At 36.2% G+C, this 22,228-nt stretch overlaps 4 protein-coding genes across 4 annotated transcripts; 3 read left to right on the top strand and 1 right to left on the bottom strand.

Moving 5' to 3' along the window:
• The first annotated feature begins 388 nt into the window (after positions 1-388).
• Positions 389-1,144, top strand: LOC111794349 (RING-H2 finger protein ATL78-like). Its single transcript, XM_023676307.1, has one exon. The coding sequence runs from the start codon at positions 417-419 to the stop codon at positions 1,044-1,046; it is 630 nt and encodes a 209-aa protein (XP_023532075.1). The 5' UTR covers positions 389-416; the 3' UTR covers positions 1,047-1,144.
• A 1,865-nt stretch (positions 1,145-3,009) lies between these two features.
• LOC111794348 (actin-7-like) lies at positions 3,010-6,638 on the top strand. The gene is made up of 6 exons (XM_023676306.1): positions 3,010-3,160; positions 4,121-4,192; positions 4,598-4,991; positions 5,078-5,170; positions 5,426-5,946; positions 6,049-6,638. Exons 2-6 carry the CDS (start codon positions 4,133-4,135, stop codon positions 6,112-6,114), a joined length of 1,134 nt encoding a protein of 377 aa, XP_023532074.1. The 5' UTR covers positions 3,010-3,160; positions 4,121-4,132; the 3' UTR covers positions 6,115-6,638.
• A 1,421-nt stretch (positions 6,639-8,059) lies between these two features.
• On the bottom strand, positions 8,060-11,403 carry LOC111794347 (carbamoyl-phosphate synthase small chain, chloroplastic-like). The gene is given in 13 exon segments (XM_023676305.1): positions 8,060-8,233; positions 8,270-8,344; positions 8,665-8,830; positions 8,915-9,111; positions 9,114-9,261; positions 9,378-9,487; positions 9,574-9,702; positions 9,828-9,895; positions 9,999-10,059; positions 10,144-10,232; positions 10,707-10,839; positions 10,924-11,100; positions 11,305-11,403. Coding segments are annotated over 11 exon segments (1,293 nt in total). The 5' UTR covers positions 11,066-11,100; positions 11,305-11,403; the 3' UTR covers positions 8,060-8,233; positions 8,270-8,294.
• An 8,019-nt stretch (positions 11,404-19,422) lies between these two features.
• On the top strand, positions 19,423-21,185 carry LOC111796082 (trihelix transcription factor GT-2-like). The gene is made up of 2 exons (XM_023678769.1): positions 19,423-19,690; positions 19,907-21,185. The coding sequence occupies exons 1-2, from the start codon at positions 19,476-19,478 to the stop codon at positions 21,150-21,152; spliced, it is 1,461 nt and encodes a 486-aa protein (XP_023534537.1). The 5' UTR covers positions 19,423-19,475; the 3' UTR covers positions 21,153-21,185.
• The last annotated feature ends 1,043 nt before the right edge of the window (positions 21,186-22,228 follow it).

The raw sequence follows: 22,228 nt of genomic DNA on the forward strand, positions 1-22,228 counted from the left end.
AAACATTGGACAATGTGCTAGTAAGGAGGCAGCTCTGAAGGTGGTGCCAGCAAGGACGTTGACCTTAAAAGAAAGATTGGGAGGCCCATATCGATTGGAGAAGGAAACGAGTGTTAGTCGAACCAAATTCGGGTATGATTCGAGGTCGAGGGATCGGCGATAAGGAAGGGAGCAACAGAGCAATTTAGGGCGGGCCCCACAAGGGAAGTGCGGTGGACCCATTTGGATTTGAAACTCCATTTAAAGTCTTGTGAGTGGAGGATCCACGTAGAATGGTATGAGCTCTATCCCTTACTAAAACCTCCACGTCATCATTTAAAAAATATATATTATAATAAATCAAATCCAATCCTTTCATACTCTCCCTTTTTCACCCCATAAATACCTCTCCTTCCCTCCACCTCACCACAAAAAACATGTCAATTCAATTCACTTCCATTCATGGACAGCAAGACTTCCATTATTCAAGAAAGCTCTTCACCGCTGCTGCCCCCTCCGCCCTCCACAACCCACTCCAATCCATCTCCGTTGGCGGCGGCGGTCCCGACACCAGCTTCGACACCAATGTCGTCATGGTCCTCTCCGTCCTCCTCTGCGCCTTAATCTGCTCTTTAGGCCTCAACTCCATCATCAGATGCGCTTTTAAATGCTCTCGAATTGTCGTCTCCCACGACCACCGTCCTCCCACGACCACCACCGCTGCCCCGACCGGAGTTCACAAGAAGGCCATCAAGAGCTTTACTGTTGTTCAATTCTCCCCGGAGCTCAACTTCCCCGGGATGGATAGTGAGTGCATTATTTGCTTGTCGGACTTTGCTGCCGGCGACAAACTCCGGCTGCTCCCTAAGTGTAACCATGGATTTCATGTTAGGTGTATTGATAAGTGGCTCACTTCTCACTCCTCTTGCCCTAAATGTCGTCAGTGTTTAGTTCAAACTTGTCAGAAGATCGCCGACGTTGGCTCCTCCACCTCCACCTCCGGTCAACCGCCGCCTCCGGTTTTGAACTTAACGCCGGTGGATCACGAAGATCCGGTACGAATTTAAGGCAAAATAATAGGGATTAGGAGTAGAGTATGAAATTGTGTGTATATATATATATATATATATATTAAAATTTCTCACAAATTCTAATGTTCTTCAAATTTGTATGGTGTTTAGAAAATTTATAGTGAATTAAATTATAAAATATTTAATAATTATTATGAAAATGGGTTGAGATAAATCTAAGAACCAAACAAAATATTAAAAGAAAAAAAAAGAGAATGAAATAGAAAGGCACTTTGAATGAATGGGAGATGAAGATGAGAGCACTAATACACAAATCATTGTATGGGGACTAAATTAATGGCATCAAAAGGATAATTTTGTACTATTTGTATTGCCTTTGCTTCCCAACTTTGGGGCCACCTAACGATTAACATTACCCTACACAATTCGACACTGACCCCACTTATTTCATACGTTTATCTCAAGATTTGATGCATTTTTGTATGTCACGTGCATTAAGATACTTCTTGTTATAATGAGTATGGACACATACATTATGATATCTATGTACCCCATGGTATTATGTGAGAGAAAGCTTATTTCTCTCTGTGGCTCTTGCAGAATAAGCGTATTTTTAACTTCAAACTTCATAAATAAGCCCATTAAAGTTTAATTTGTTTTCTCAAACGATTTAATTAAAGTTTGAATCATGAAATGTTTCGTTCTTTTAATGATTTTTAAGTTCATCGATTTCAATAGTAAACTAGTTACTTGAATATAGATCGAGAAGTTTTATTTCAATCTCATAAAACAGTATCTAAGAAATTAGGGCAATACAACTTTCATAATACGCAAAGCAGCTGAGCGAACGATAGCTATTCGATCGCTATAGTCTTGCGATAGCGAAGGTGTGGTTGAGATTCTAAGTGAAAGTCGATGTGAAGGTTCAATGGGAATTTAGGAGTATTTTTGTAATTCTCATTTTTGAATTTATTATTTCGAAAATCCAATTTTTGAAAAAAAAAAAAAAAACATTTTGTCCTTAGTTTTTGAATATCTTATTATAAATAATAACACATAAATAGCCCATAGATTATGTATTATTCATACAACAGTAAGTTCACCTACCGTTACAAGCTCAACTTTGTGCTTCTAAGTTTGTTTGGGTCCAATGTTTCCTAGATTTTACTTCACGTGATTCAATTTCAACTACAAATTTATATAATTACACCAATTTCAATGCTTCGACTAGCACGTTAACCGTGGGTTAGCAATGGTTATAAGTATGATAAAAAGTTTACAAAGATTGATATTTATATGTTGGATTTTTTTTCTTTTTTTTTTTTAAATATTTTGTGAATTAGGTTGTAAAAAAAAAAAAAAAACTCACACAAACACCACATGTGGGCTCAGGCCTTTGCGGGTTGGGCTTTGGCCCAATCCCCTCTCATTCTATTTGCACTGCCTTTTGTATAATTACGACAATGTTAAACTACGTTAGAATGTTATTTTTTATTGTGGATAATGAATTTGTTTTCTTGAATGATTATAGATTAATTTGTGTTTGTTTGTAAACTTTCAATAGCTCTCTATCTAAGATATATTCCCTACCTAATGACTTGTGGATAATTTTTTTTTTTTTTTTTTTTTTTTTTTATCTTTNTATTGGGTTAGGTTGGGTTATCAATTCAACCAATGGGCACATTTGGGTTCGTCCAAAAAAAATTTCTCCTCAAGTCAATCTAACCCGACCCATCTACACAGGTATAAAATAAAAAAGGGAAATAAATTGTGACAAATAAAAATGAAATAATGGAAGGAAATGAATTAAAATCGGGAGGAAGAGAAAAATGAAATAAAGGGAAGGGAAAGAAAAGGCTGTCAGCCAGGTCACCCTATCTTTACTGGTGCTCCAAATCATTCACTCCAAATTCTTCATTTCATCTGAATTTCATTTACATTTGCATTTCATCCTTTCTTTCCTTTTTTTTCTTTTTCCATATAAATATCCTCTTTTTTCCCTTCCTTTCTTCCACTACTTCCTTCTCTCCATTTTCGATCTCACCTTCTCGCCTTCGCAACCGAGAGAGACTGAGCCTGAAGAAGGAGAGTAGGCCGTCGATTCCTTCACTTTGCTCTCCGATTTTCCTTCATCTTTCTTGTTTCTTTAGGTATGTTCTCCTTTCGATCTGCTTTTGTTTAGATCTCTTACTCTGCTTTTTATTCGAGATTTGGATTTGCTTTAGCTTCCATTTCTGTTTTTTTTTTCAATCACTGTTATGAGCTTCGATCTGGCTTGATTTTGTCTGTTTTTACCAATGCCTGCCTTGATTTGTGTTGATCAGTACAACTTTTAGCTTCTAGCTCGTGGATTGTATCTTTGTTTAGTGCTTGTTTACTTCGTTCGTTGTTCTGAGTTTTTTTATGCGATTCGTACATCGGAATGCTGTTTCTTGCTGTACATGACTCTGTTCCTTCGTTTTTATTCCGTTCTCCCTCTCTCTTTTTTTCTTTTTTTTTTTTGTTCTGTTGTCTTTTTGGAATCTTTTTGATTTGTGAGGAATCGGTGGCCTTTTGATGCGCATTTGCAACCAGTGGCTGTTCTTTGACAATTTACGTGTTTTTTATACAAAATTTATAGTACTGGAGCTGAGATCTTGTGTTTCGTCGAAAGTCGCCTGTAATTTTCCCGATGCAATTTGAATTTTTCTAGCATCGTTTCCATTGTCAATTTTTTACATGTGTTCTGCATGACTGGACTTCTGAAGAAATTTCATTAAGGATCTAGATTAATTTCCTTGTTCTGTTAATAAGATATGTGGAAAGTTGATGGAACTGAGGATCGATTGTTTGCTTACGTAGTTAATAGAATTTTTAGATTAAAGTCGTGCGGCTTACAGTTCTTCCTCGTGTATAAAATTCAATGTTTTTAGCCGTTTTCTGTTTATTTAAGATTTGGACAAAGTTAGAAGTTAGATGGGTTTCTAAAGTAGATGTATTATTAGGTGGCAAATATTTTTATATGAACTCTGGGCCTTAAATTACAAGGTGGATTGTCAATGTGCATAGCACAGTTGTGCTTTGAATTCTATGTTATATTTAGCTCATCTGTGTCAATTTGTGTCTTTCAGTAACTACAAAAGATGGCCGATGCTGAGGATATCCAGCCACTTGTCTGCGATAATGGAACTGGAATGGTGAAGGTTAGATTACTGACCTTAAAATGCAGCTGCAGCTGTTTTTCTTGTTGTAGATCTACCTACGTGCGCNCTTTCTTTCCTTTTTTTTCTTTTTCCATATAAATATCCTCTTTTTTCCCTTCCTTTCTTCCACTACTTCCTTCTCTCCATTTTCGATCTCACCTTCTCGCCTTCGCAACCGAGAGAGACTGAGCCTGAAGAAGGAGAGTAGGCCGTCGATTCCTTCACTTTGCTCTCCGATTTTCCTTCATCTTTCTTGTTTCTTTAGGTATGTTCTCCTTTCGATCTGCTTTTGTTTAGATCTCTTACTCTGCTTTTTATTCGAGATTTGGNGCAATAATTATTACTGTTTTTCTCAGTTGTCTCCACTTTGTTAATTGGCTTGAAGTTTTAAAATTTTATTTTTAGGCTGGATTTGCTGGTGATGATGCTCCTAGGGCAGTGTTTCCCAGCATTGTTGGTCGACCCCGACACACTGGTGTCATGGTAGGTATGGGCCAGAAGGATGCTTATGTCGGTGATGAGGCCCAATCCAAAAGAGGTATTCTCACCTTGAAATATCCCATTGAGCATGGTATTGTGAGCAACTGGGATGATATGGAAAAGATTTGGCATCACACATTCTACAATGAGCTTCGTGTTGCACCTGAAGAACACCCTGTGCTTCTTACTGAAGCACCTCTCAATCCCAAAGCTAACAGAGAAAAGATGACACAAATCATGTTTGAAACTTTTAATGTACCTGCTATGTATGTTGCTATCCAGGCCGTTCTATCTCTGTACGCCAGTGGTCGTACAACAGGTTCACATCCATCTTCTCCTTCTGTCTTAAAGTTTGGACTCTTGGACTTTGATTTGGATAGTATTTTTAATGCATTCTTTGAACAGGTATTGTGCTGGACTCTGGTGATGGTGTTAGTCACACTGTGCCAATCTACGAGGGTTATGCTCTACCCCATGCTATCCTCCGTCTGGACCTTGNGGATTTGCTTTAGCTTCCATTTCTGTTTTTTTTTTCAATCACTGTTATGAGCTTCGATCTGGCTTGATTTTGTCTGTTTTTACCAATGCCTGCCTTGATTTGTGTTGATCAGTACAACTTTTAGCTTCTAGCTCGTGGATTGTATCTTTGTTTAGTGCTTGTTTACTTCGTTCGTTGTTCTGAGTTTTTTTATGCGATTCGTACATCGGAATGCTGTTTCTTGCTGTACATGACTCTGTTCCTTCGTTTTTATTNTGGTCGTGATCTAACTGATGCCTTGATGAAGATTCTCACTGAGAGAGGGTACATGTTCACAACCACTGCTGAACGGGAAATTGTCCGTGACATGAAAGAAAAGCTTGCTTATGTTGCACTCGACTATGAGCAGGAACTCGAGACTGCTAAGAGTAGCTCCTCAATTGAGAAGAACTACGAACTGCCTGATGGGCAAGTCATCACAATCGGAGCTGAGAGATTCCGTTGCCCTGAAGTTCTTTTCCAGCCATCTCTCATTGGAATGGAAGCTGCTGGAATCCATGAGACTACCTACAACTCAATCATGAAGTGTGATGTGGATATCAGAAAAGATTTGTATGGTAACATTGTTCTCAGTGGTGGTTCTACCATGTTCCCTGGCATCGCAGACAGAATGAGCAAAGAGATCACAGCTCTTGCTCCAAGCAGCATGAAAATTAAAGTCGTTGCACCTCCTGAAAGGAAATACAGTGTCTGGATTGGAGGGTCAATCCTTGCATCGCTCAGCACCTTCCAGCAGGTGAAATACTCCCTACATTCACTCTTAACCTCTCATTTATTCCCATTTCTAGCTATATAGTTTCACACTGATTAATGTAAATACTTCATTTTTGCCTACCAGATGTGGATTTCGAAGGGTGAGTATGATGAATCTGGCCCATCCATCGTCCACAGGAAGTGCTTCTAAGTTCAATATGTGCTTGAATGGTGAGTTATTTCCTTTAGTTGGTTTTTTGTGTCATGTGTAATGTGAACTCTTTCGGTTGAGCACGGATATGGGTCATGGAAGGAGGGTATATGTCAGTCAGTTCCTATGCCACTGCTTTCCCAACCGCTGGGAGTTTGAGGTTCGTAATTCTACTGCGTTTTGGAGAGTTAATAAGTAATTGACCCTCTGGATGTTTGTGTTGGTGGTGGCCAAAAGACTTTCCTTCCTAAATCTCAACCTGCCTTGCCTTTGTCAAATCTGTGATGCAACCATGTCTTTTATTAGTAGGAGAGATTATTGTGATGCTTTCTTTTTTGGCTTTAAATTCTCTACCCTCCTTTTCTCCTATTTTCTGTTCCAAGTTCTTTGTTTTTTTCGGGAACATTAATGTTAATAGTTATTGTATGACAAATATTAGTCAGCCTTTGCGGTCAGAAACTTGCATGGAAAATGATATTTTATTATTGGCTTGAATGCTTTATAAGACATCATATTCTTACTTACATTGCTTCTTCTCATCCTTAAGTTTGTTGTATCTAGTTCTATTCATTTCTCCAATCGTGCTTCATAAACCTAGATTATTGGAGCCTAATATGAGCCAACAATGTCCAGTAGGTGAAGCCAAATTTTCACCCAAATGCTGACATTTCCATAAATTGGAAGGTTCAATTGAGAAATATTAGAAAAGATTACACTTCCGGAAGGATTCCATGAATGTCTTAGTGTGATAATTCTTCTGAATTCTGTCTTCATGATTTGTTTTTTGACATCAATATTTTTAGCCTACTTGAAACTTTCATATTGTTGTTGGCATCGCTGGTTTAATGTCTGACTCTTTCTTAAAAGAAAAGAAAAAGTTCGTCGTGAGGCGCTCTATCATGGTGGACCCTTGCCTGTCTAGCAATGTGTGGGCGTGTAACAGGTTGGTCTTGAATTATTATTAAGAGTTATTGATATATAATTGTTGACTTTTGATTGCAGATGAGATGCATAATTTGATTGTTGACAACTATAATTCATTAACACAATTGGATCAACTAGTTTCTTGATTGTTTGCACTTCATAACTCTTTTGTTGGTTTGAGTTAAATAATTTTCATAACTATTAGATGATGGCCGTCTTTGAGGTGCCAAATTATCCTTGAACTTTTAACTTACATAAATTAATACGTAATGTTTGCATCCTTCTAGTTTTTTTTCTAATTCTATCCGTTTATGCATTGAATATCTTTTAATATATATTAACAAAATTTCATGGAAGTCTGTTTTTTTCATCAAATTTGAATGTAAAGTGAGTATTGTATGCATGAGATGTTTAGTAGGCTTGAAAAAGTTAATTTAAAATATTTCGTAAATGATGTAATGAGCTTAAATGATCGAAAAACTATTTTCAAACAAAAGTAACCATAAAAAAATAACAGAAACAAAATAGAACTCAAGTAATAGAGAATGTCATCCTAGCCCCATGATCTTCATTGTGAATTCGTACAATGGGTATCTTCTATGAGTCATGAATTTTTTCAATGGGTATCTTCTATGAGTCATAATCTCCAAAATAGAATTCTTAGCATGTCGTAAATATGTCTTTACATGCATAAATCTTTTATAAGCATCTTGTCACTAAACATTTCATAAAAATGGCACACTAAACATTTCATAAAAATGGCAACAAGGATTAAAATGAGAGGTAAAAACAAGGATTAAAATGAGAGGTAAAAGAAAAATGGTGTTTTTAAAGGAGACCAAAGTACACCAAAGGTGAAGAAGAATACTTACCTCCTGCCTAGCCAAAGTGAAATAGGAAATTCCAGCTAACCAAGCACGTCCAAATTGAAAAATGACACAGTAAAAAGTAAAAAAATAAATGAAGTTTCAAAGTGCCTACCATAAGGCATCATATTTCCTTTCAAGTTTCAAGGACAATAGTGTAAGTACTGTAATCTTCCCATTTAGTTTGAATAAGATATTATTATTATTATTATTATTACTATTTTATATTTCCAAGCAACCCATATGGGGCTTCAGATGCTACAATGATCACAGAGAAGGGTAGATATATATTACAGTCCCTTTCCCTTTCCCTTTCCCTTTCCCTTTCCCTTTCCCTTTCCCTTTCCCTTTCCCTTTCCCTTTCCCCTCGCCACTCTCTGGATGGTCACATTAACCATTTCTCTTCTCTTGCTTCATCATCTCTATGAAATCTCCAAAAACTGCAACCAAACAATGTTGGTTTTGGTGAGTCACAATACATTCAAACATCAACTTACATGGCTGCACACAGAGTTGCAAGTTCCTTCCATGTTTTAGAATAATGCACAATCCCTATCAACATTTGTTTAACAGCTTTGGTCTCTCAATTTCTACTCATTTCCTGTTCTGGCCCCTATGTTCTACTCATTTGTTAACAGCTTTAATCTCTAATATAATCATAATATAATGAGAATCTAATAGAAATCTAGAATCAGAAGTTCACAAACTAAAATATGTAACAGATATTATTCAGGGACTAAAATAATATAATGTTCGTTACCAGAGTCGGAATCGTGAGGCCCGGGAGATGCTTCAGGATGGTATTGAAGAGACATAACTTTTAGCTTTGGGTAAGCAAGACCAGCACAGCTTCCATCATTAAGATTGACGTGGGTTACTTCAACACCCTCTGGGAGGGATGCAGGATCGACTGCGTAGTTGTGATTCTGCCACGAACAACACGTAAGTGTATGCAAACACAACGAAGTCTAGATAATAAGATAGAACGATAAATTTTGACATAGGCACACCTGAGCACTAATTTCTACACGGTCGTTTCGAAAGTTGCGAACGGGATGATTTCCTCCATGATGACCAAATTTCATTTTGAAGGTCTTACCACCCAAGGCCTGGCCAAGCAATTGATGGCCCATACAAATTCCAAAAACAGGTACCTTCCCAAGTAGTTGCTTGACTGTTTCAACAGCATAAGGAACTGCAGATGGATGCCCGGACCGTTGCTGAAAAGAACCCCATCTGGCTTTAACTTAAGGGTCTCTGATGCCGCCCATGTGGATGGGACAACAGTGATTTTGCATCCATAAGATGCCAAGCGCCTAAGTATGTTACTCTTGATTCCAAAATCATAGGCCACAACCTTTTTCAAACACAAAATATCAATGTAAAGGTGCATTGCCAAATTACAAATTTCGAATGTGTATTAGTAATTGTAATATCATTATCATCTTAAGAACGTTCTTGCAGCACACTCACATGGAAGGTCTCTGAAGCTTGTCCACCAGATTTGAATTCCCATTCCAAATCAGTTCTATCCACCCATTCATAAGGAGATTTGCATGAAACACCACTAATTAAGTCAACACCTGCCAAAGAAAAGCAAAAATATTAATCACACAGGCTCCAGCATTTTATGAATATTACAAATTGCGTTGTTGCATCCAATTCTTACCAACAATGTTCCATGACCGAGACATTTCCAATAGCTCATCATCAGATTTCGACTTTTCAGTGCTTAAAACACCAATAAGACTTCCATCTTCCCTTAACCGACGAGTAATAGCACGAGTGTCAACATCATCTGCTCCATGATGAAACAAACCCATGGTTTTATAGATTACAGAAGGAAGAAAAAAACGCAGCATTCAAAAATTTAAATGTTTCTACATATTCTCATCAGAAAAATCCTAATATAAATTAACTTACAAATTCCCATGATGTTTCTCTCAATTAAATAATCACCAAGCGTCTGTTTACACCTCCAATTTGAAGTGCTGGAAGAAAATTAAGAGGAACAACCGAACCCATAAATCATGATTTAAAATAATTGAATGTTTAAATAATTTTGTTAAAACAGAGTAGAAGAAGGAAATGCACCTGATGCTTAGGCTTCTGATCACCAGGCCAGCGAGGAAGCATTGCCTGGCTTCTTCATCATCTAATTGGAAAAGGTTCTTGATGTCAATATTATTAAACAGCTCTCAAGACAAGGCAACGTAAGGACTTCGAGAGCATAACCTACCGAAATTGACACCAGTATTGCCGATGTGGGGATTGGTCATCAGGACAAACTGCCCATTATAGCTGGGATCTGTTAGAATTTCTTGATACCTGCAAATTCATTGTGTCAGGAAGCATCAACAAACAACTAGCAGATATTGTCCGCTTTGGTCCGTTACATATCGCCATTAGTCTCACGGTTTTAAAACGCACATGCTAGGGAGAGGTTTCCACACTCTTATAAAAAATGTTTCGTTCTCCTCCCCAACAGATGTGGGATCTCACACTTATATCATTCCTCATTCGAACATAACTCAATTTTAATCGTTAAGATGCCATTACAATCCTACCATTGTCAATAGCCAGTGATTAAATAGGTCTAAGTCAATCTTTAAGCTTTGAATGAAGATTGCAATATCCACTTCAGAAAAACACCAGTACCTTCTATCTCAAAATTCAATTTAGATTGTAACAATTTAAATGATATCATCCGAGCTGATATTGGTGGACATGAAGTATCATTACTCTCTATCATGGTTTAGGATAAAACTTAAAATCAGTAAACAGAACCCCCAACATACTAACCCAGTCAAAGAAGTATTGAAAACCACTTCACCAACTTGGGTTCCGGAAGCGCCAAAAGACTTAGCCCTCCAGATTGAACCATCTTCAAGCACCAACCGAGCATCCGACACCTTCCATGGCCTCTCTCCCAAATCTTACAACAATCAACAAAATCACAATCATTCAAACTGTAATTCAAAAATGTAAACATTCACAAGAATTGAACTCCACCCCCTACCAATGGTGGCAGCGCCATGGGAAGAGAGAGGAACAGAACATCTGATAGTGAAATCCCTAGATTTCACAAAGCCTTTATTGTTTTTGAAATGAAAACAATTGAGCGAGGCTCCGGACACTAAGTCCATAACTCTGATTGCCATTGATGAATTGGGTGCTTCGAAATGGTGGTCGCCTTCTGAGGAAATCGAAGCGGAGAATACAAAGAAACATTGAAATCCAAAAGAAAATCAAACGCAAATTCTGATTGGAAAACAAAGTTCCGCTAAACAACATACATACACATCAACATCACAACGCACTAAGAAATGGAAAAGTAAGCTTATCAAAATAGCGAAAAGAAAAAGAAGCACTGAGCATTCCCAAGAGACAGAGATTAGACCTCAAATGGCGTCGACTTCTGATGCTTCACCCTGATTCTGGTTTTGGTTGCTGCTTCGTGTTCGGTGTTTAACGGGTTTTTACTACCGTTTTAGGGTTCTTTTGGAGACGGGATTATTCAAATTGCTGAGGGTATTTTCGTCATTTCGCAGAGTTTATCTTGGTTTTTTTTTAATTAAAAGAAGATACTTTTTTATTTCTAAAAATTAAAGTATTTTTTTATTTTATTCGGTAATTGAACTGCTGACGTGGACATCGAAAGTTGATTGTGATCCTGAGGGCATTTTCGTCATGGTGTTAAATTGTTACAATGAAAAGCGAAAACTCAATCCGTTGTCGTTTTGTTAATAAAGTAACGGTGCTTCACGGTTTCCAAAGGCCGCGACCCTATACCCAAATGGGAGTTTTTCATAATAATATATAATATAATAATAATATAATATATAATATATAATATTGATTTTTCAATTACTTTCAATTTTTTTAATTCTCTTTATTGAATTAAAAGCTTTCAATTTGTTATTAACTTTTGCTCATAAAAATTAATATATGAAATTTAAAATTTAAAATTACGGGTTAATAAAATGAAAATTAGGTTCGACTTAATCCTCAAATTTTTATGCTTGTTATACTTTTGACTCGACTCTCTGACTTGAGCATCAAAGTGTGTGTGGTCCACAAATCTTTATGCTTGCTCCATTTTTTACTCTTGATTTGAGCATAAAAGTATATGTGGTATGTACGTACCCGTCACTTCTTTCTCTTTAAAATATAAGTTTATTGCTGAAATCACATACAAATTAGGTGGGTTCCCTTGTTCAAATTTTTGCATTTAATAGTTCGTACTGAATATGAAAATCAAGGACGAGAAGGAAGGTGTAACAGCCCAACTTTTTAAAACGTGACTTGGTCACTACAAGATAAGGTTCATGATACGAGATAAAAACAAGCGGAAGCAAAAACATAGCTGCCATCATCCGCCCTATTTGGCCTTGTTCTTCTTGAAAATAAAATATTTTTAAAAGGATCAAGTATTACAAAAATATCTGCCAACTAACTCGACTATTGGGATCAGAAAATACAAACACATATAAACATACCATATGTGAAAACTTTCATCCATTGGCCATATCCTCAAGTTGTAACCATATTGTCACTAAACATTAGGGGCTATATCGCCACCCTCTCACGGTCATATCGTCCAAACTTTATGCAAACATTCGAGGGACTTTTTTGTCATTCTCCCTCGCGGCCATAATGTCAAGTTTTATGAAAACATAGTTGTGACCATATCGTCTCGAAAACATCAAGGACGACCATATCGTCACTCTCTGTCATGGTCATATCGCCAGGTTTTTTAAATTTCATTTCTCATGGACACACATGCATGAGGTTTCATCAAGTTAAGAATCATTCATGCTCATCCAACTCGAAGAATTTCATACAAATGTGATCATATTGTCACTTTAATATTAGGACCATTTCGCCACTTTTTTGCATTCCCTAATTGTCATGGCTCGTAAACACACATACATATGCATGGAGTGCCATAAAAAAATATAATACAACTTGTGACATACCGTCATGACTTATTATCATGTCCTCCGTGACCAGCCTTTCTGTCGACATGGCTAGTATCATGTCACCATATTAACATTACCATTCTACTAACATCTTAGGATCATGCCTCATAATCTATTCATCACTATGCTTACTATTAACGTACATTCATACATACAATGACTAGTCATCTGATCAAGCTTATAACGTCCAAGTGTAAGTTCACGTACCTAAATTGCAATGTATTTCCACAAAGATTTTGCTCTGAAGCTATTTGAGCACCTCACGTACTCCAATGGCCACGGTTAAAAAAACATTCATGATCCTTCCATTAACATTATTTCACATTTAAGAATACTTTATGATACGAAATAAGGTGTCTTAATCATGCCTGATGGATGACAAGATTTGTACGTTGTTTGAATTTAAGGAAGTTTTATTGTATTTTTTAAGTTATAGAGAATTTAATATAGGTTTATTTTTAAAGCTATAAATACATCGTGAAAACCAAGTTTACTATTGTAACGGTGAATAGTCTTTAATATTAAAGTAATAACGAGTATATATGGATAATGTTGTGTGTTTTATCCTGGTAACTCTATTGCTATGATCACTTTGTACTAGTTATAAATGATTTGATCCAAATCGTTCATACACATAAACACAACAAAAGCGTTGAACCTTTGTTTTATTTTATTAAGAATTAATAAACCTTATCTTTGTAGAAATCGTAGCCGACAAGTATTTTAGATATATTCCAACGATATAGAACGTTCTCTGCAAGATGTGAAACTTCTTCCACAAGATCTTCTTGTCTATGATTCGAGCACATGTGGAGTCTTCTGAAATAAAATTCTCCAAGAATTTGAAAAAGAGACGTTAAAAATTCTCCTCTATCTCTTATGCATTCTACGACAAGTTGTATCTATGTATATAATCATTACAAGCAAGTTGATCCATTACAAGTCGTTTGTAGTTACAATATTTTCCTCCTATAATTACATCTTATATTATAAGTTCCATTGGTCCTCTAATGAACAATGTGGAACTTTAGAGCTGAATGGCTTCAGTAAAATCGTCGGAAAAACGGGTGAAGAAGACGAAGTCGACGAATTCGGATTCGGGTCGAAACAACCCGTAACCCATACTCACAGTCAGCCCGTTTCTCTGTAGCAATCGCGCCTCGGCCCAGCCCACTTCCCTCAGCCCAATCCAGAACTCGAATACCTGTAACCTGATTGATGTCGACCCAGCCCAGACGCCTATGACCCGTGACCCGCATTCGACAACCCATACAACCAACCCGATCCACCTACAGCCTAGTTTCCTGCAGCCCACAAACAGCTCCAACCAGTCCAATACCTGCAGCCCAATCCACTCCAGCCCAGAGCCTGCGACCCAGACCCGTGACTCGTGACTATAGCGCGCGACCCGCGCCTTGACCCGAAACTTATCTGTACACTGGTCGCCTCCTGATCGTGCCACGAGGCTCATTTGCAGCACAACAACCCTTGGCTCCTGATGGCTTAAACGGCTCGGGAATCCCTTGCAACGTTCCGACCCTCCCGAACCTTTTTTTTTTTACCCCAATTAAGGTAAATAAAATCGTTTTAGTACCGTATTTCATAATTTCAGTTGGATTTATTATTATTGTGAAATACTTACAAAAAAACGACAAACGATCCGATAGAAAACGACGATCGGTGGACTTGGGTGGAGAATCCATGAGGATTAGAAGGTGGACGATCGGTGGATTAGGGCGTATTGGTTAAGATTTTTTTTTAGTTGTGCTTCAAGACTTAACAAAAAAAAATTCTTAGAACAGGAACTTGAGATATCCTAAAGACCTCTCAATGAGTAGTGCAATATGGTCCTATGACATAGACTGCTTCACAAGGAACGCATGAAGCCCTAGGCGTAGATACTCAGATTATGTCACAAAGAACGCATGAAGCCTTGGACATAGGTACGCAAATTGTATCACACGGAATGCATGAAACTTTGGGTGTAAGTATTAGACTATGTCGCGAGGAACACATGAAACTAGGTCAGGATTGAGTTGTTCATTGAGCATAGGACCCCATAGGTCACTTAGAGGGAGTCTCTAAGGGATAAGAACTCAAAACTTTGGACCAATATCTTCACTACGAGATTAGGTACCAAAAGGGGTTAAACCTATAAAAAATTGTTAAAATAAGAAAGCAAGTGACCTTAAAGGAAGTGAAAAAGTCGGGAATTAAGACTCAATTAAGTATTTAGGTTTTTTAGTATTAGTATTGACACATTTGCATTTTCTATTGAGCGCATTAGCTTTTGATAGGAGGATATGATCCAGCCATGCAACTGTTTATTGAATATAAGTAACTAATCAAGGCATGTTTGAAGGTGACCTTCATGAATGACATACTAAAATTCGAATGAAACCACAAGCTAAGTCCATACTTCATCAGATCTTTCAACATTCTAGATTGGATCAAACCAATGACATACAAATCAACCTACCACAACCCCTCTTTGCAGTATATATCATATGTTACATATCCATGCTTCGCAAATACTTGACTGACTTGATGTACACTCTAGAACCTTTCTACATAGACAAAGACCTGAGTTATTCCAAGATTAAAACACTTTTGGGGAATAAAGTTTATTTTAAAGGTATATCATATAAGGAAGAATTGTCTTAAGAAGGGGTCGTCATAGTAAGTCGATTCTGCANAAACAGTATTTGAATTACATAACCCAAGCAGCGAAATAATATTGGCATTTTTTTCTTAATTTAATAATTACTACCAAAAACAATGAAAACATGGAACACAATTTGATTTTTAAGGAATAAGAATTACACACGAGTTGGATATGGAAAGTGAAGTAAAGGTCAAGAAATATAGATACTGTAACTTAAAATAACTTCATCAAAGTCTTCCCTACAACATTAACGATAGAAAATGAGATCTTTATTAAAAATAACATGTATGTACTTATGTACGTATGTATGTATTCTAAGATGCTACTCATGCAAAGTCTCTAACGTTCGCATGAAGTCTAACACATAGACCATTAAGTTTGAAATTGATGTCTCACATAGAATGACTTGAATTTCAAAGGAAAAAATCGAAATTTCATTAAGGATAAATTGGTGACCCCAACCTAAGCTAATCAAGTAATAATTTGGTAAGTGGCCCTACTATTGACTCGGCTGGAAGAATTGCCTTATGTATGATGATACGTGCCTAGTGGCCCCTACACGTGTCATGTGTTTGATATGATGTATTATGATGATATGATATATCATGTTATGATTATGTGATATGTTATGATGATATGATATGTTATGGTGCTATGGTATGTTATGATGATAACATAAATATATTTCACAATGAAATGTATGACATGTACAACAATGAAAAGCTTTTGATGCACAACCCCTAAGTAATGTTATAAATGATGTAATGTGTGAAAGTTTATGCATGCATGTTACCTAGGGTAATATGTGAGGAATGTATGAGGTTGTGCCGCATGAATGGTTAAGATGAAAAGTATAGGGACCTCATGCATACTGTATGTTCACATGTATCAAAATACTTTTCTTTTTATGATGAGTATTGGTGCATACACTATGATGATGAGATAACCATCATGCTTGACATGAAGCACGACAGTTGTTGTATCTCTAAGCATCCGGCTATAGCCAAGTAGCCCAATGAGCAAGCCAATGGGAGTGCAAACTCACCTTATGGACTCACGCTCGCATGTGTGGATCATGTGCAGAGAAGTACTGCAAATCCAATTTGTCCAGGCTACATGCCACCTAAGATACTATGATTTTAAAGGTCTCTATTCATGTTGCGTGTGTTTTCATTCCCTATCTCCAACAATGAGGCCACTTATTAAGTATTTCTTAAAATACTCAACTCATGTGCTACTCTTACATTTTAGGAAAAGGCAAGACAACCCAGTACGGTTGACGACAACATCACATCAAAGACCATGAAACCTGCATAGGATAGTTCATGGCCCGTGTGCAACTAAACCTAAACAATTTGTTGTATAAGTTTAATAATGATAGTGTTGAAATTTGATGAAGGAAGAAGATAATATTGAAATTTTCAAAAGAATTAAAGCTAAATGAGAAAGAAGGATATTGGAAGGTCTCCATCAATGGCTCCAAAACCACACCTTTCTCCTCTCTCTTTTAAGGACACAAACCATCTCCTTTCAGATTTTTATCCAATCCTTTGACTTTTCAAAGAGTTGACTATTTCTAAATGTTTGAAATTTCAATTCCATTTCTTTTTTATAATAATTTTATTTTATTCACCATTTGTTTTGAAACTAATAAATTATTATTATTATTATTATTATTATTATTATTATTATTATTATTATTTTAATGAAATAAAGACTGCAATTTTGACCATATTAAGAAGGCATCTCATTCTTTTAATTAATTTTCATAACAAATTAAATAGTTTGAAAACAACGGTCAAAAAAAGCTGGTTAAAGTGGGGTATCATAACTCCAAGTTGTTCCATTTATCGACCCCTTGATTGATATTAACAACGATGAACAGTTAGAACGATAATCACGACTTTAATTAACATAGCATGTTTTTTGTTCTAAAAAAATATCAAATAAAAAAGTTTCATAAAAATGAAAAAAAGAAGTTTGGAAAATGTTTAATATTTAAAAATACTTAAGTATGTAACGACCCAAAATTTTCTACTTAATTTAAGGTCGCTATTGTATACATGTTATAAAACCAACTAGTTCTTTAGAACCTCGCCCTCTTTAATACTTCAATTCGTAGCTTCTGGTTCCCTTCACATAGCGGAGAATGTGCTTAACCACTTGATGATGCATCATAGTGGACTTTTCCATGTACCTAGTCACTATTCCAACAATATATGAAAGGTCCGGACGAGTACGAGTCAAATACCTTAGACTTCCGATGAACAGTGGTCGTTCAAGCAAGAAATGGAGATGGTAAAGAGAAATCCAAGAGAAAGAAAGCTCAAGGTTCCAAATTGAGTGATGCAAATGATCGAGGATCATGATAAACCGTGTGATTCTTAATCAATTTATCAAATATGACGTGGTTCAGGTGCAGTTAAGAACGAGTTAAATTTGACCCATTTACCCTTTTTTTATTGCAATATACACACTTCATGATTACTTTTATCCTCGAAATATCTCAACCTTGGAAAAGCTTAAGGTACACTTCATCATCATTTTGTCTTCACATTTCCATATTGCCTCCTCTAACTCACTTTCAAACTCTCGAAACTCTCGAACGATTTAATCAAGTGTGAACTAAACTTTCATCAACGTTCCAAATTTCAAAATATCCTTCATCGATGCAACGCTCGAGAATAACACGTCATGTTCGTTTTAAAATTTAAAAAGAATTAACCCTTCTTGGTATGACATCTTTGGTTAGTGAAAACAAAGAAAAAAAAAAGGTTTTGAGGGAAAGGATTGAAAGTGACACATAAACATGCAACTGTCTCTCAATTACGTGAACAAATTCCACACTCTCATTAAAAAAAACACCTCCTTTTCCCATTTACCTTTTTACCCTTCCCCATAAAATATAAAATTAATATTTTTGGAAAAAAACTACAAATAAAAATATTATTGCCGACATAAATGAAGTAAAAGAAATTAATTTTCTTTTCCAGATAATAATTTTTTTTGAAGGGTAAAAAGGTAAAATCAGTTTGTAAGGGGAGCCGGATGCCGTGGGAAAACTGGAAGCCCAAAAGCGAAAGATGGCTTCAGCCGAATTTAATTTTGAAACAAAATAATTAAATATTAAGAAAACAAAAAAAGAAAAATGGTAAAAATAATTAAAATTTTGGATGGATAATATGCGTAATTAATTTAATGATTTTGACCAGAAGTCACAGCTCGGTGATTTTGGATGCATTCACCAAAAAAAGTCAAAAGACAATTATTATAACCAATCAGTATTTGACATTTCAAATCAACCACAGCTGTACTTGTTCACACTTCACCATAACTCCACCAATCAATAATTTTCATTTATTTATTTATTTATTATTATTATTATTATTTCAATTCTATCCCTAAATTCCATTTTATTTCCTTAAAAAACCCCATTTATTTCATTTAAATCTTACTAAATTTAGTTTCGTACCACTATGGAACTTTCATTAATATTACCCACAATCATTAAAATTTAAATTAAACTATGGAAAATACAACTTATATATATATTAGATAAATAAAAATAGACAGTAAATAAATTTATTTATTTTAAATTTTTGGGAGAGAGTTTTTACTTTATAAAGATAAAAAAAAAAAAAAAAAAAAAAAAGNTTAGATGGGTTTTTATAGAGCCAATGAAAGTGAAGGTAAGGAAGGGAAATTAATGGCGGACGCGAAGCTTGAAGCTAACACTGAGCTATGGAATTGGGATCTCATCTCTTAAATTCCTCTTCCTCGAATTTACCCTTTACACACCACATCATCACACAACCCTAGATTTTTTTTTTTTTTTTTTTTTTTTTTTTTTTTTTTTTTTTTTTTTTTTTTNCCCTCTTTTTCTACTTTCTTCCACCTCCGGAAACTGTAAATTTCCTGCAACTAATGCTCGAAATTTCCCCTTCACCGGAAAACTCCGCCGCCGCGGAGGAGGACGGTGCGGCTTCCTCCGCCGGATTTAAGGAGGAGTCTGACCGGAGTTGGGCTGGAAACCGATGGCCGCGAGAGGAGACCATCGCTTTGCTTAAGGTGAGGTCGAGTATGGATACTGTGTTTAGAGATGCAAGCCTTAAAGCTCCTCTATGGGAAGAAGTTTCCAGGTTAGTTCGATTGGATGATTTTCTGTTTGTTTACTGTGGGAATTTTGTAGAATTGTGGTTTTTCAGTGTTCTTGAACTGGAATTGTTGATTGATTTTCCTGGAAAATTGTTTGGTTTCTGATTTATGTTCTATGTTCTTCTGGTTCCGAATTGATTGAATTCTCTGAATCGAAGCTATGGGGTTTTGAACTGAATCTTATACAACATGTTTGTTAGGAAATTGGCTGAGCTTGGATATAAACGAAATGCGAAAAAATGCAAAGAGAAGTTTGAGAACATTTATAAGTATCACAAAAGGACTAGAGATATCAGATCAGGGAAACCGAATGGGAAAAATTATAGGTATTTTGAGCAATTAGAAGCTCTAGACAATCATCCATTGCTACCTTCCCAAGCAGATTCAATGGAAGAAATCCCAAACAATATCGTTCATAATCCAATTCCATGTTCCATAGTTAACCCAGGTTCAAATTTTGTTGAAACTACCACCACATCGATATCAACTTCGACGACGTCTTGCTCGAGCAAAGAGTCGGGTGGGGCGAGGAAGAAGAAGAGGAAGTTTGTGGAGTTCTTTGAAAGGTTAATGAATGAGGTGATTGAGAAGCAGGAGAAATTGCAAAGGAAGTTCATGGAGGCTTTGGAGAAATGTGAAGAAGAGAGGCTAGCTAGAGAAGAAGAATGGAGAGTGCAAGAATTAGCTCGAATCAAGAAAGAGCGTGAGCGTTTGAATCAAGAGAGATCAATTGCAGCTGCCAAAGATGCAGCTCTTCTTTCATTCTTGAAGATGTTCTCTGAACAGATGGGCACAGTGCCATTCCCTGAGAGCTTGATTTTGATGGAGAATTTAACAGAGAAGCAAGATGATGGTAATGTTGAGAGAAATACCAGCAATCAAGAGAATAATAATAGCAACAATGGGAATTCGAATCAGATTAGCTCGTCGTCGCGGTGGCCGAAAGAAGAGATCGATGCTCTGATTCAGCTTAGGACTAATCTGCAAATGAAGTATCAAGAGAATGGGCCAAAAGGTCCTCTGTGGGAGGAAATGTCACAAGCCATGAAGAAACTTGGGTATGATAGAAGTGCAAAGAGGTGTAAAGAGAAATGGGAGAACATCAACAAATACTTCAAGAGAGTAAAGGAACGTAACAAAAAACGACCCGAGGATTCAAAGACATGCCCTTATTTCCAGCAGCTCGACGCATTGTACAAACTGAAATCCAAGAAAGTCGTCGTCGTCGAGAACCCAACTAAACCAAATTACGAACTGAAACCCGAGGAACTATTAATGCACATGATGGAAGGGCAAGAAGAAGAAAGCCACCAACAACCTGAATCAGCAACAGACAATGGGGAAGCTCAGAATACTGATCAGAACCAAGACGACGACGAACACGAAGACGAAGATTATCAAATTGTAGCGAAAAACAACAGCAATGAAATGGAAGTAGGCATCTAAAACGTGCATCCATCCTATTGAAACACCTCTCAAGATTGTAAAAAAGAAAACAGGTCAGATCCTTGAGCTCCTGATTTTGATCTCTGTCTATATATATATATATATATATATATATATATATAATATGTATATGTATATGTTTATTTATTTCGTGAATAGATGATGATGATGATGAGATGATACTTCTTGTAGGGAAGAGAGAGAGAGAGAGAGAGAGAGAGAGAGAGAATAAAAGGGGAGTGGTTAGGGGAATTGGAATTGTTTATTGTGTGGAAAAGTTGAAAATGTTTGATTGTTCTTATGTCTGTCTGTGTCTGTATGAATAAAAACCAGCACTGTTCTGGTGTAGTAGCCTGTTTGTTTGATCATAATGCAAAGAAAGGCTTCATTGATATCTGTCTTGTTCTTCTGGGCTTGATTTTGTTACCCAAAAAGAGAGAATTTTAGAACAGAAGTGGTAATAATGATAGCAGCACTCGTGGGGAGTTGCAAAGTGATAGAACCATTCATATTTGGAATCACTCACTCCTGCATTCAAATTACAATCATTACACCTCAGTTATAGAACCATTCATATTATGTTGCTACATATGACATGAATAATTAAGATTTGGTTAACACAAAGTCACATCAAATTCATTAGGATTTGAATATTGGAAACCACTTTTTGAGATAATTTGAATTTAAGGTAATTAATGGTGATTAATGATTCTAATTTAAGTAAATTTTGAATCAAACCAACTACAGTACAAAGGAACAACAATTCTTGCCATTTTTATTAGGGGATGAAATATTGAAGTGTCAAGTTAAAGTTTCTTTTAACTTCATTTTTATCCTTTAAATTATTCCACTTGGACCATTTTTTAATTTTTATTATTATTTTTTATATGGTAATACTAAAACCTTTGAAATCAACATTCACACTACTTGAACATCTACCTTTTACAAAAATAGTATAATTAATTACTATACATACATATATATTTCTACACCCTTATAAATGGTGGTTTGTTCTCCTCTCCAACGAACGTGGGACATCAAAAAATCTGCTAGCGGTGGATCTAGGACGTTACAAA

The sequence above is a fragment of the Cucurbita pepo genome, chromosome LG05 (assembly GCF_002806865.2).
Source record: "Cucurbita pepo subsp. pepo cultivar mu-cu-16 chromosome LG05, ASM280686v2, whole genome shotgun sequence".
Taxonomy (NCBI): domain Eukaryota; kingdom Viridiplantae; phylum Streptophyta; class Magnoliopsida; order Cucurbitales; family Cucurbitaceae; genus Cucurbita; species Cucurbita pepo.

What these genes read in the sequence shown, in the direction of transcription:
- LOC111794349 (XM_023676307.1), top strand. Translation starts at nt 417, where the DNA reads ATGTCAATTCAATTCACTTCCATTCATGGACAGCAAGACTTCCATTAT.
- LOC111796082 (XM_023678769.1), top strand. Translation starts at nt 19,476, where the DNA reads ATGCTCGAAATTTCCCCTTCACCGGAAAACTCCGCCGCCGCGGAGGAG. An exon ending in CTATGGGAAGAAGTTTCCAG is followed by an intron (nt 19,691 to 19,906) that starts GTTAGTTCGATT and finishes CATGTTTGTTAG; the next exon opens with GAAATTGGCTGAGCTTGGAT.